The sequence below is a fragment of the Saccostrea cucullata genome, unplaced genomic scaffold (genome assembly GCF_032062105.1).
Source record: "Saccostrea cucullata isolate Sc308-1 unplaced genomic scaffold, CSIRO_AGI_Scuc_v1 ctg6681, whole genome shotgun sequence".
Lineage (NCBI taxonomy): Eukaryota > Metazoa > Mollusca > Bivalvia > Ostreida > Ostreidae > Saccostrea > Saccostrea cuccullata.
In genome coordinates this window covers 25,773-39,991 of record NW_026929686.1, presented here as the reverse complement: position 1 = coordinate 39,991, position 14,219 = coordinate 25,773, and the positions used below count along the sequence as shown (strand labels likewise).

Here is a 14,219-nt window from a genome sequence, read left to right as displayed (position 1 = left end):
TATATTAAAAAAAAAATTTTATTGATAAGATAAGAAAAGTAAGACAATGTAAAAAATATTAAAACAAATGTGGAGACTGATTAACACATGTGTGGAGACGTTTTTGCTTTCCTTTTGCCAACTAGAATTAGCATGTTCCTTTTTGTTTTGTCTTAATCGATGGTATTCAGTCTTTGCACTTTAACTCAACTAACTTTTCATTAGATTTGCCACCTTTTTTCATATTGATGTTAATAGAATGAAGACATGAAGAATTGAAAAACATCAATTTGTATCACAATGATACCATGTATTTGTAAATAGTTATGTCGACATATTGGCATAAACAAATGTGTGCCAAAGGTGACGCTAATTTATTTTTCTAGATAAACTGTACAGTTGTACGCGTAAAAATAATCTGGCGTATTCAAAATTTAGCTTAATCACTGGGGGTGAAGTTAAGGCTTAACATAAATTAGCGCTTCATAATTATGTCCCTTCAGTGTAATGGATTTATTATGTAAATAATTTAATTCTTAGAGATATTCATTAATTAGTGCATTGTTGGCAGCGCCAAATCCGCTAAAATATGAAGACCGAATTTTAAAGAACACATACCGTATTTCATTAAAATCAACATTTTGTCAAATCAATGGTATGAGAAGAAATTGTTGTTATTGATCAAAACAATAGTTTTATCTGATCAGCATTTTTAATTTTCAAATACTGTAATTCAAGGTAATTACATCCTCCTATTATGCCATAGGTTTTTGCTAAAACTGTAGTTAGTTTAAACTCATACCTAATAAAAAATTTTCTTTTGGAAGAATACTTTACAATAGGTGTAATGGTAAATATTGTTAAATAAAAAAAGTCTAAAAATGCATATTTACTTTATTTTATCAATTATTCAATCTTTAAAAAATGTTGGCAAGGGCAGTAACTCATTCTTATGCCTCTTTATTCAGGCATTTGCTTTATTGTTCTTCTAATGTAAAATAGTTTCCCTGATATCCACAATTCAAAATTATCTAATATAGGGAAGTATTTAGAAACATACAGCATCAGAATTATGCATTTTAACCATTTTAAAAAACATTTTTCATGATACTGTTTACCAAAAATGTGCGATTTTTTTTAACCTGACATATATTTTTGTTTATTTAATTTGCATATCTTAAATAATATTGTGACTTGCATTTTCTGGCAATAATTAAAAATTTTGAGTATATCAAATGAAAATAAATGCAGATTTTGTACTTTTTGTACTTTAAACATTAAAATTGTGAGGGTGAAAAGGTCTTAAGTGCGAATTTAACTTTTACTTCACATACATGGTACTCACAATGAATTTTATAGTCAACCCTGATCTTGAATTTTAGAACTGATGTTTATTGATGAACTTTTACTAAAAATTAAAATATAAAATGATTGTTCAAAGAAAGATAACTACACACTAATTTATGGTTTAAGTACCGATAAAAATACATAATTGGCAAAAATTAACCATTTAGGAGGGATATAACGAAATGTTGTCATCAATGAAAATTTAATATATAGAGAAGAAATAAAATTATCTTCATATTTGGAAAACAATTGTGTTTAACATGAACTTATGCAGACAAATCGACACTGCTTGGAAAAATCCCGTCTGGTTAAAGTCATTTTTCCGGAAAGTCATGTTTCAATGAAATAGTACATTACCCAAAAATTTTGTCCGGAAGGTGATGCATCGGGATGAATAGCATTTGGATAAATACCGTGCTGCAACTGTATATGAAAATGATGAAAAAAGAAATACTGAATAGTTTTACATATTTTAGTAAATTGATAATTAATAAGAAAGTTAATTTTTGACAAGTTTAATTTGGTATATATGTGCAATTTTTGAGAATTTATTTTCTCTCTTAGAGAATCTTTCAGTGATTAAAAAAGGTCATTTCATTTTTATTCATAGAGAATCTTGCTTTACGTAAATCAACATGGCAAAATCATCCCTATAGCGCCTATTACAGTTATATCAAGTCTGCTAATGCAGTGGACGGGAGGTTTTCGGACAGGTCTCTTAATGGAGGGCAATGTGTAATATCGGGAAATCAAAAACAAACTGCTACCTGGTGGGTGAATCTATCTGGAATTGTCAGCATTCACCATATAACAATCTACTACAGGACGGAAAATTTGCCGTGGGGTATCGTACTCAAAATCATCAATTTAACTAAGTTCATATTCTATTTAAATTTTACAATGCTCGTTGGTAAAAAATAATGCTTTTTCTTTATTATTTTAAATAAAAATTTTAATTGATCAGGAATTGATAAGGTGGTGTAATTTCCACTGTGAAATATTTGTTTACGGTGGGTATTATTTTGAAACATAATTTATTTATGTACAGTTAAAAATTTTTTTCGGGTATAAAATGTAATAACTTTCAAAATACAAGATAAGATAATTCACTCGTAATAAATATGTAATGACAAAGATATTCCATAGCATTAAAGGTTCTTAAGGTAAAAAGTTTTTTTCAGTACCCCCTCCCCCCTCCAAAAAATTGGGGAAAAGGCACAAAAGAAACCTTTACTAATTATTTTGGCATGTCTTTTTTAAAGATAAATATCAACTATTTTAGAGCAAGTTGCTGAAATGTGATCATTGCACACTGGCAAGACATTGTACGAAAATATTTGTAAAAGTTATTTAGTCTGATGTTTAAAATAAATTATATTTAATATTATTAACACGAATATATATTTATATCATTAAGTGTTTACAAAAAGAGATAATAATGAAAAAGCACCACACATTTATATTGATTTAATATATTGCACTAGATATATCCAATGGTTACCCTTCCCGCTTCCTTGGTTTTTCGGTTTACATATCGAACACCACCAAGAAAGATGACGGCTATCTATGTTTTAAAGACACAAACTACACTAGAGAAACGATACCGAGTAATATTACAATAGAATGTATAAAGCATGGACGGTACGTCATCTATTACAACGAGAGACTCCCAGGAGTTACCTACCCTGAAGGATATTCGACATACGCATTCAATGAACTCTGTGAAGTCCAGGTTTATGGTAATGATTTATAAAATATCTAGTTTATTCTGTACAATAAATACTTTATGATATATTATATAATTGGCGCTGTTTTGGAAGGTAACAGTGGAAATTGACACCCCATGGAAAACCATTGTCAACCAATACAATGAAGAAAAAAGCTGAAATACTTGCCCTGTTATCTAATCTAATAGATCTGTGTTTTTCAAGAGGATATCTTTATCTATGTTTATTTGACAGTGATTTTTTGCAAGCTTGACTCTGTTTTCAAAAAATGAGCTCAATACCCAATTTTTGTTTAAAATCATTTTTAACTTGTTACTGTTATTTTAAAGGCCTATTTTTGAAATCTTTAAAAATACAATGTAATACGGAATTAAAACAACGCTTACTTGAAGACACGAACGCTTGAGAAGAATTTGAAAAACGTTTATTTTTACACGAAACGCTACACGGTTTGCACGAAACACTACACGGTTTACACGAAACTCTTTATCCATGGGGTGTCATGATTTTAAAAAAAGGCTTGAGAAACGTTTGTACACGTTTCTCACACGCTATGTGGCCCCACTGTAATCTGAGGGTCGTTTTGGAACAAACTTGATTCTACTCGGAATATCTCGGAGGATTATTCCATGTATGATCAATCAATTTTGCTCTTCACAAAGAACATTTAGCACCTGTTTAAATTTTCCCTCACTATATAACATAAACCGATAGAAATATTTAATACCCTGACAGTTATAATTAATTAATAAATTTCTTCTCGTATTTATTTATCAATTTATCCAGCTTTAAAAACGAAATGCCGATATCATGAAAGTTTTAAAATACTTTTATTTATTAGTCATTCTCTTGATGTAATAATTTTACCAGATATTTTAATAATTTTTTCACAAATTCTTTTCTTACTGCAGGAATATAAACTCATTGATTGTAAATGATATTGATTATATTGACACACTAGAATTCCCTTTATTCAATGATACTTTGTAGCAATTTTGGTTGAAATACGGTCCAGTTGTTGAAACAAAAATTTTAAAGATGTTTTTTAACCTACGTAAGCATTATCTATAGGATCAGAAACCGCTCAAAGAGAGGGGTCGGGTCAAATGAGCTAAATAGCGAATACTATTCCTTTCCAGTTTACTAGTATGCAGTACAAATTGGGGAGCAATCAAATTGTTTTCTTTATAGTGCTGTAAAATCCTGGTTTTCACCTCCCATATTCTAATTCTGATGGATATGTGAACATTAATTATATAATAGTCGCGGACAAAATATTCAATATATAAACAATACATACATGTAGAACTTAACTTAAGCTAGTAATTACTATTCATTTAATGAGAAAAATGTTATTCCATTTTAATATTAATTTACAATTATTCATGATTTACGCCTCAGCTTTTCTTACATGATATTCATGAAAAGACTACCATTGCATTTCCAGTTTACTGTTTACAGCTTCGAAATGTATTTGACATAAAGGATAAATCAATCTGATTTATAATTTTTAATGATATAAATATTTATAACTGAACCATTTTATGCTGTGAAAAACAATACAATCCAGTCGCTCACTTGCCTCTAAATACACGCTCCTACATATTGGGCGGCTTTCAAAGGAAATAGTCAAAATAATTCTATAATTTACATGTATTAATCAAATTGATTATGAAATTCTCAGACCCTGTGACCTATAACTCAGAACCTCTTATATTTATTTTATACATGCTTAATTCATTATATACAAGTCTGAATTTTATTAATGATGTAAATTCATGCACGGATCTGTCAGGGGGGGGGGGGGGGGTCAGCCCCCCCCCCCCCTTGGAATTTACAAGGTTAAAAAATGTATACACTAAAACAAGGAAAAAGTTACAATGGACCCCCCTTTGAAAATGCAGATCCCCCCCCCCCCTGGTAAACACGAATATGTGTAAAATAGGTATGAAAAGTTAAACATTTGCGGCAATAGAAGTCACCACTACCCCTTACCCACCTCCACGATATAGGTTTTTGACGTTTGGGTGAGATTTACTTTAGGTTTTTTTTTGATTGTCAATTTCTGGGATAGGATTTTTTTTGACTGAGGTGGACCTCCCCCCCCCCCCCCCCCCCCGGAAAAAAATTCTGGATCCGCGTCTGAAATTATATTTGTTTTGCTCATAATAGGACCTTTTTAAATTTACTACCCCCCCCCCCCCCCCCTCGACGCCACAATCACACAGCACATACTTTTTGGAATAGGCTAGATGGAAAAGGTTTGTTAAAATTTAATATCGTTTGTAATGAATTAATTTAAAATTTGTTCTTGTACTATACATGTGAACATGTAAATTTCTACATTACATCACGTTGCGTCACCCATTATGATATTTATAGATTAAACACCATTTGGCACACCTCGGCCGATTCCCACTTCATCTGATAAGGTGACGGAATCGACGAAAGTTCGCCAAAATGGCACATGGTTGCAGTCTGGTGTGCATTGGATTAATTCATTTTGTGTTATAATTGGATTTATATTTCATGAAGTTTACGAGACACAGGGAGTCGGTAAGTAGAAGTCAATGATTAGGTTAAAGTTTAAAAAGGGTCAAAGATCATCCCATGCCACACTAGACGAATTTCATATTGTGAAGTTATCTCCCATTGTCGATGTGACATTCAGTTACTGCCAATACTGGTGCGGATCCAGAATTTTTTTAGGGAGTAGGGAGGGGGGTTCACATCTAAGTCAAAAAATTCCAGCCCAGAATTTCGTGACAAGCAGGAGAAAAAAAATGAAAACAAATAAACAAATAAAAAAACAATGATAGGGAGGTCAATGTTTTCTAAGTTTATAGGGAGAGGATGTCAAGAGTCATTTTTTACTTGCTACAGTATATAGTCTTGTTTAAATAACAAAGCAAATGCAAGATGGGGGGGGGGGGAGGGAGGGGGGGGATTCCAATCTTCCTACCCACTTCCTGTCCCTGAAATAACAATCTATTTTGTGATTCCAGTTTAATAGTATATTTTTTTTCCATTTGACTAATTATTATACATGTACATATTTTGTTTCTTGTGTTTATAGTATGTCTGTCTATAAGTCTGCAAAAATTAAATCCTAGCTAGCTTGCCCATAAGTTTTAAGTGGGATGGGCTATACATATAGCTTCCACATTTTATAGGTTTATTTCTTGTGACAATTTAATAAGACCTTTTATTTGGGTACCATTAATTTTTACCTCTGATCGCTTGACATGGGATACACATTTTTACAAGAAAAATACCAAACTTTAAACTCTGCCTAATTTTTGATCAGTAGGTGCTAGGGCTTTCATACTTATCATGACATATTGTATTCATTTTGAACTGTCAACAGGAAATATGTTTGACCTTGACCCTAGAGTTTGAACCACTTAAAAAAAAAATTAACCTTGGCAATTAACTTTTGAAAAGGAATTACTAGAGATTTCTTTATTTAACATAGACTTTCTTCTGACACTAACAATTTGAACCCTTGACCTTTGAGTTTGACATATATTTGAGAAACTTCAACCTTCGCCATAGGCTTCCATACTGGGACATCAGTGTTTCACAAACACATCTTATCTACATTATTATTTGGTGGTGTCTCCATATGAGGGAAGATGTATTCACAACAAACAAACAAATTACTAAAGAAAATATAAAACATAAATATGTTGGTCATGCATATCTCTGCAGGAAAAAAAACAGCTTTTCAAATACTCCAACCATATTGTAACCCTTTCAAAACACTCATTTGAGCTTTTTTTGTTTCCTTAGCATATAATGTCTGTCGTGACGTGTTGTCCATCTGTTTGTCTGAAAACTTTTTACATTTTTAACTTCTCTAGAACCACTGGGCGAATTTTACCCAATTCATATAGAAATATGTACATTTGTATGTCAGACTCAGTCCATCTGTCTCAAAAAATTTAATCTTGGTTATCACGGTCATATCTACAGAATGAGAAGAGACATTCATATTAAAATTATTATTAGTATATTTACCTGTGAGAATGGCATGTTTTTTTTTTACATGTGACCTAGAAGTTTGACCAACTTGCAAAAAAATTAAGTTGTTATAAATTCATCATTTTGAAAGAGAAAAGTTAGGGCATTCATATCATAATGCATGTTTATTATTACCTGTGATAAAGACCTTTCCAAATATTTTTACACTGTGACCTTGACCTTGAAGCGATCAAGCCTAACCTACTTTTCAAAAATGTTGCATTTGCTTATAACTTTTGATTGAGATGAGATATGACTCTCACATTTGACATGTACATAAATTACTCATAAGAATTCAAGGTGTTTCCCAGCATGCAATGTTTTTTTTATGCGCCCCAATTTTTTAGGGGCGCATATTGTTTTTGTCCTGTCTGTTTGTCTGTTTATCTGTTTGTCTGTTTGTCTGTTGTCAAGTTTAACCTTGGCCAATACTTTTGAACCGTAAGAGATAGAGACTTCATATTTGGTATGCATACTCCTCTAACAAAGTTCTTTCAAATGACATCAAGGTCAATGACCTTGTGACCTTGACTGCGACTTATATGCTAAAAATAGGTTTTTCAAGTGTTGGTCATAACTTTTGAACCATAGGAGATAGGGACTTCATATTTGGTATGCATACTTCACTAAATAGGTTCTTTCAAACAACACCAAGGTCAATGATCATGTGACCTTGACTGTGACCTTTATACTAAAAATAGCTTTTTCCACTTTTTGCCATAACCTTTGAACCATAGGAGATAGAGACTTCATATTTGGTTCGAATACTGCACTGATAAAGTTCCTTCAAATGACATGAAGGTCAATGACCTTGTGACCTTAACGGTGACCTATATGCTAAAAATAGCTTTTTCTACTTTTTGCCATAACTTTTGAACCATAGGAGATAACAACTTCATATTTAGTATGCATACCCCACTAATTAAGTTCTTACAAACAACACCAAGGTCAATGACCTTGACTGTGACCTATATGCAAAAAATATAGCTTTTTGTACTTTGTTGATGCCGGGCGCATAGTATTTCACAAACACATCTTGTTACCCCTTGACGTTGATGTTTTACATAATTTTCAAAATATTTAACCCTCCTAAAAGATTATTAGGCTTCTGAGTAACATTAAGGAAGACTTCAAGTAAGACAGGGCTTTTTGCACAAAAAGCATCATTTTCCGACCCACATTTGACCCCCCGGGGCAAAATCTAAATTCCAAAACCTTACTGCATATCTACATGACCCCACCAACCATCTCCCAAAAGATGATTAAGCTGCTGAGTAAAATGTAAGAGGAGTTCAGGGAAAACAGGGCTCTTTGTTTGAAAAACATTATTCTTCAACCCCCATTTGACCCCCGGGGCAACATCAAAATTCCGAAACCTTACTGCACATCTACCTGACACCACCAACCATCTCCCAAAAGATGATTAAGCTGCTGAGTAAAATGTAAGAGGAGTTCAGGGAAAACAGGGCTCTTTGTATGAAAAACGTCATTTTTCGACCCCCATTTGACCCCCCTGGGCAAAATCAAAATTCCGAAACCTTACTGCACATCTACATGACACCCCAAACCATCTCCCAAAGGATGATTAAGCTACTGTGAAAAATGTAGGAGGAGTTCAGGGAAGAAGGGGCTTTTTATATAAAAAACGTCATTTTTCGACCCCCATTTGAACCCCCGGGGCAAAATCGAAATTCTGAAACCTTACTGCACATCTACATGACACCACCAGCCATCTCTCAAAAGATGATTAGGCTGCTGAGTAAATTGTAGAAGGAGTTCAAGGAAGAAGGGGCTTTTTGTATAAAAAACGTCATTTTTCGACCCCCATTTGATCCCCCGGGGCAAAATCAAAATTCCGAAACCTTACTGCACATCTACATGACACCCCCAACCATCTCCCAAAGGATGATTAAGCTACTGTGAAAAATGTAGGAGGAGTTCAGGGAAGAAGGGGCTTTTTGTATAAAAAACGTCATTTTTCGACCCCCATTTGATCCCCCGGGGCAAAATCGAAATTCCGAAACCTTACTGCACATCTACATGACACCCCAAACCATCTCCCAAAGGATGATTAAGCTACTGTGAAAAATGTAGGAGGAGTTCAGGGAAGAAGGGGCTTTTTGTATAAAAAACGTCATTTTTCGACCCCCATTTGATCCCCCGGGGCAAAATTAAAATTCCGAAACCTTACTGCACATCTACATGACACCCCCAACCATCTCCCAAAGGATGATTAAGCTACTGTGAAAAATGTAGGAGGAGTTCAGGGAAGAAGGGGCTTTTTGTATAAAAAACGTCATTTTTCGACCCCCATTTGATCCCCCGGGGCAAAATCAAAATTCCGAAACCTTACTGCACATCTACATGACACCCCCAACCATCTCCCAAAGGATGATTAAGCTACTGTGAAAAATGTAGGAGGAGTTCAGGGAAGAAGGGGCTTTTTGTATAAAAAACGTCATTTTTCGACCCCCATTTGATCCCCCGGGGCAAAATCAAAATTCCGAAACCTTACTGCACATCTACATGACACCCCCAACCATCTCCCAAAGGATGATTAAGCTACTGTGAAAAATGTAGGAGGAGTTCAGGGAAGAAGGGGCTTTTTGTATAAAAAAACGTCATTTTTCGACCCCCATTTGATCCCCCGGGGCAAAATCAAAATTCCGAAACCTTACTGCACATCTACATGACACCCCCAACCATCTCCCAAAGGATGATTAAGCTAGTGTAAAAAATGTAGGAGGAGTTCAGGGAAGAAAAGTGTGACAGACGGACGTACGGACGGACGGACGGACGGACGGATGAGTAACAACAATATACCCGAACTTTCTTTCGAAAGTGCGGGTTGTACATGTAAAGACAAGGCCGGAGTAACTATTTTTGCTTTAAAAAAAAAAAATTATACATATCTTTATTTGTTGATTAATTTGAACACATTTTTGTACATATAGAAGGAAAAGAAAGAAACAAATATAAATTATACATTACCGTGTAATTTCATTTTGTTATTCCTTTTTTTTTTGGTTTTACTCCTAAAATATCACAAGCATAATTAATTCAATAATAAAATACTAATACAATTTGACATCCTGACCGATCGATAGCCATATTTAAAATAAAATGACTTCCGAATGAATCTTACACGATTCTTGCACGAAAGTCACACGTTTCTCACACGGTTCTTAAACGAAAGTCGCACGTTTCTCACACGCTTTTCGCACGCTCGCTACACGGTTTGCACGAAACGCTTTGGAGCTTACACGAAACGCTACATGGTTTACACGAAACGCTACACGGTTTGCACGAAATGCTGCACGGTTTACACGAAACGCTACACGGTTTGAACGAAACGGAAAGCGCACGAAAGTCACACGCTTTTTTGGGATAGTAGCACGCCTCAGGGTCTGTAGAGCTAAAACAAAAATATATTGAATATGGTCATTTAAAGTATTTTAATATTCAATATAGGATGCCCTTCCTTTGTTATTTTCGGAGAGAATTGTACATTTCCGTGTCCACAGACTTGTCGTGAAGGACGCTGTAACATTGTGGACGGGACTTGTTTTGGATGTATTGCTGGGCAGAAAGGCTCACGATGTGATCAATGTACGTAACTACAAGCCACTCCTGAAAAATTGTTTGGTGAAAGAGAGAGAGAGAGAGAGAGAGAGAGACAGAGAGAGAGAGAGCAAAGGAGAGCGAGATAGAGAGAAAAAACATAGTTAATGATTTGTGCTTTTAAAAAAGTCCTTAAATCGTTTTTTTGTTGTTTTTTTTTTTTTGTGATGATTATAACTCGCTAATTATTAGGTTTTTATTCGGTGTAGAGGAAAAAGCATAATATACCTATATCTGTTACGACATAGAATTTTCCTTTTCACCGATTCAGCAATACATTTAAACTCACACGTATTACTTAATTAGTTGCATTCTCCTTCATTTTTAGGTTTAAGTATATCACAGAGTAATGGCCTATTCATTACAGAAGTGAAGAGCATTTTTAAGGAAGGAACATTTTTTTTATAATGATGTAGGATACTGACTTAGATATCTCATTTATATAAATAATTGAATATTGTTGTCGAAACAATCAATTGACATGTTTGCAATTTCAATCCATCGTATCTTTAGGTCTATGAATGTATGAAGATTTTCATATTTTTTAGGCCATAATCTTTCCATTCAAATATTCACAGATTTTTCCATTAATACGTTCAGGACAATATAGCAAATTAAATATTCATGATGTATTTTAGTTTCTTTTCGTCTTTGTTATTTAGTACAGATTTGGTTAATACAGATTTATCATGCAGTACCAACATCCTTTTAAAGGACAAAAAAAAAAAATCAATAAATATCTATTGTAGGACTAACACATTTTTTTTTTCATTTTTTTTTATCAAAAGAATTTATATAAAAGTAATATGATGTATATTAATTTCATATTCTATTAATAGTTTGTGACGGTGGTAAATTCGGACAAAACTGTGCTCAGTCATGCGGGTTTTGCTTCGGAAATAAACAATGTCATCACATTAACGGGTCATGCTTTAATGGCTGCGAAAGAGGTTACTATGGAAACAATTGTACACAAGGTTAATTAATTAATAATCTAGAGTAAAAATTAGTATATTGTCTTTTTCATCTCCATCACCTTACGTGTACTTTTCAAAGTAATTCATCTTTTTTAAAAAATTAGTATTCGGCCAACTGATGATCATATAAAGGGGGAAAGACACTAAGAAGAACTATTGAACCTTGCTTAGCAATATTACATATACTTCAATACTCTTTTTGAGGACTCTCTTTATTTTTGTCTTAGTATGTCCTGAAGGGCGGTATGGATATAACTGCCTAGACATGTGTGACATCAACTGTGGAGAGCCGAAAAGATGTAACAGGAAAACAGGGCAATGTCAAAATGGTTGTCAGGCAGGGTGGAAGGATATAAAATGTGACAAGAGTAATAAATCTGTTATATATATTACAAATATGTAGAAAAATGATAGTATTTTACAGAAAAACGAAAAATCAAAATCATTGAAATGCAATTATAAATGCACAATATGATTTTATACTTGTACTTAAGATACGTAGAAACTAGTATATTGGTTCCCCTGTTTTACAAAAACCTTTTTAACCAAAATTACTTATTTTTGTGATTTTTATAAGCATTTTTGTACCTTTTATCGTAAATTCTGAAAGTTAAACAATGATGCACTATACCAAAAAATATTAGACATCTAAATTTCACAAAAGAAGGAACAATATTTGCAAATTAACAAACATATAAGCCTAAAAATTAGTCTGAAAACAAACTGTTCATCTCTTTAGAATGCGACGGAGGAACATTCGGACTAAACTGTGCTCAGTCATGCGGGTCTTGTCTTGATAAAGAACAATGTCATCACATTAATGGGACATGCTTGAATGGCTGCGATAAAGGTTACCATGGAAACACTTGTACACAAGGTAGCAAAATATGACTCATTCACATGAGAAAAACGACTTTATCATTCTACAATATTTTTTTTATGAAATTTAAAAAAAAATGCATCAGATATTTCTTAATGTTGATGACACAACACAATTTACGGTTGTGAATACCTTATCATATATGAGTTTGACATCCTGATGAACAGATGTGTACATGCAATATTTTTTAGTCCTTTCCGGTGAAACCAGGGGGGGGGGGGGCCTCTAGGTTTCCACTATATCTGAGCATGTCCGTCCGACCACAGGGGCATCTTATCCACTCTGTTCTCTACTTCACATTTTTATATGTGAAGTAAAGAACAGAGTGGATAAGATGTCCCTGTGGTCCGACCGTCTTTCTGTACCTCTGATTGTCTGTCAGTCTATCCCACTTTGTTTTCCAACACTTTTTAAAACCTTTTTCAGATATTAATTTTTACTTAATCTTTGGTACATAAATACATCTTGATGAGCTACAGGTCAACTTTGCATTGATTTTTGACAGAATTATTACCTTTTCAATTTTTACCAGTTTGTCGTATTTATCTATTTATTTTTTTGGAAACCCTTGAAGATATTGAGCTGATTTTTGGTATGTGACTTTACACTGACAATCTATAGATTAAGTTTTTTCGCTTAAATGATTTTTGTTGAAATTATGGCAGTTTAACTTGTCGGTGGGGGACTTGTATTGCTAATGTAATGCTCGCAGAATGATCCTTTTGTCTATTATACAAAGTATTATGTACACAAAAAGAAAAAAAAATCTAAGAACCATATAATTCTTTTCTTTAAATTTGATCGACAAGGTTTGGTAATAATTATCTAGTATCTCAAAAAATCAGCAAAATATTTAAAGCTTTACGCACTTTTTTAAAATCTCAATAGCTTTCCAAACAAATTATCATCCTATATTTACAATGTTATGGTATAACAGGGCAGCAAAATATATTTTATAAGTAATGTTTGACTTTTTGACTTATTTTAATTTTGTTGCACCAACAAAAAATAAAAAAAACACATATTACTTGGTTGGACTTTGATATACTTTTAAGTGAGCTAATACTATGACAACAATCATTCTGAGAGTATTGCATTAGCTATACGTGTCCCTTATCGGCAAGTGTAAAATGGTTTCCGATAAAAAATTAAAATTCCATTTTTCCGTCAAAAAATCATTCAAACGGAACACAATGCAAAATTGATCTATAATTAATCAAGGTAAAGTCAAATATCGGTACCATAAATGTGCTATATTTTTTCAAGCGTTTAGAAAAAAAGTGTGGAATACCAAGATGGGCCGACAAACAGACAAACAGACAGATAGACAGACAAAGGGATAGCTATAGGGCCGGATGGATAGACAGAAATACAGACAGACGGACAGATAAAAAAAAACTATTATCCCTCCAAATTCACCGGTAGGGGACCAATTGAAAAAAAAGACTGCATTGTCGAAATAGATAAAAAAAAAATACAGTAAAACTGGTTTTATCTGAACACCACCGGTAACAAAGAAATTGATCAGATAATTCAACATTAAAACAATTAAAATTGATACTGCAATGAAAGTAAAGTTCACAATATCCCGATAACACATGGTTCACTGTAAACCATATTAGATATGATAAAAAAGTTTAATAATGTGAAGATATTATACAAATA

At 33.3% G+C, this 14,219-nt stretch overlaps 1 protein-coding gene across 1 annotated transcript in view; it reads left to right on the top strand.

Moving 5' to 3' along the window:
* Positions 1-1,914: 1,914 nt before the first annotated feature.
* Positions 1,915-14,219, top strand: part of LOC134281824 (multiple epidermal growth factor-like domains protein 10) — a gene marked incomplete at its 5' end in the record, with an annotated part of 34,844 nt that continues 22,539 nt past the window's right edge. The window contains 6 exons of the mRNA XM_062764262.1: positions 1,915-2,170; positions 2,811-3,065; positions 10,548-10,685; positions 11,537-11,674; positions 11,902-12,042; positions 12,414-12,551. Of these exons, the coding sequence (XP_062620246.1) occupies positions 1,915-2,170; positions 2,811-3,065; positions 10,548-10,685; positions 11,537-11,674; positions 11,902-12,042; positions 12,414-12,551 (1,066 nt within the window). The remainder of the gene's footprint in view (positions 2,171-2,810; positions 3,066-10,547; positions 10,686-11,536; positions 11,675-11,901; positions 12,043-12,413; positions 12,552-14,219) is intronic.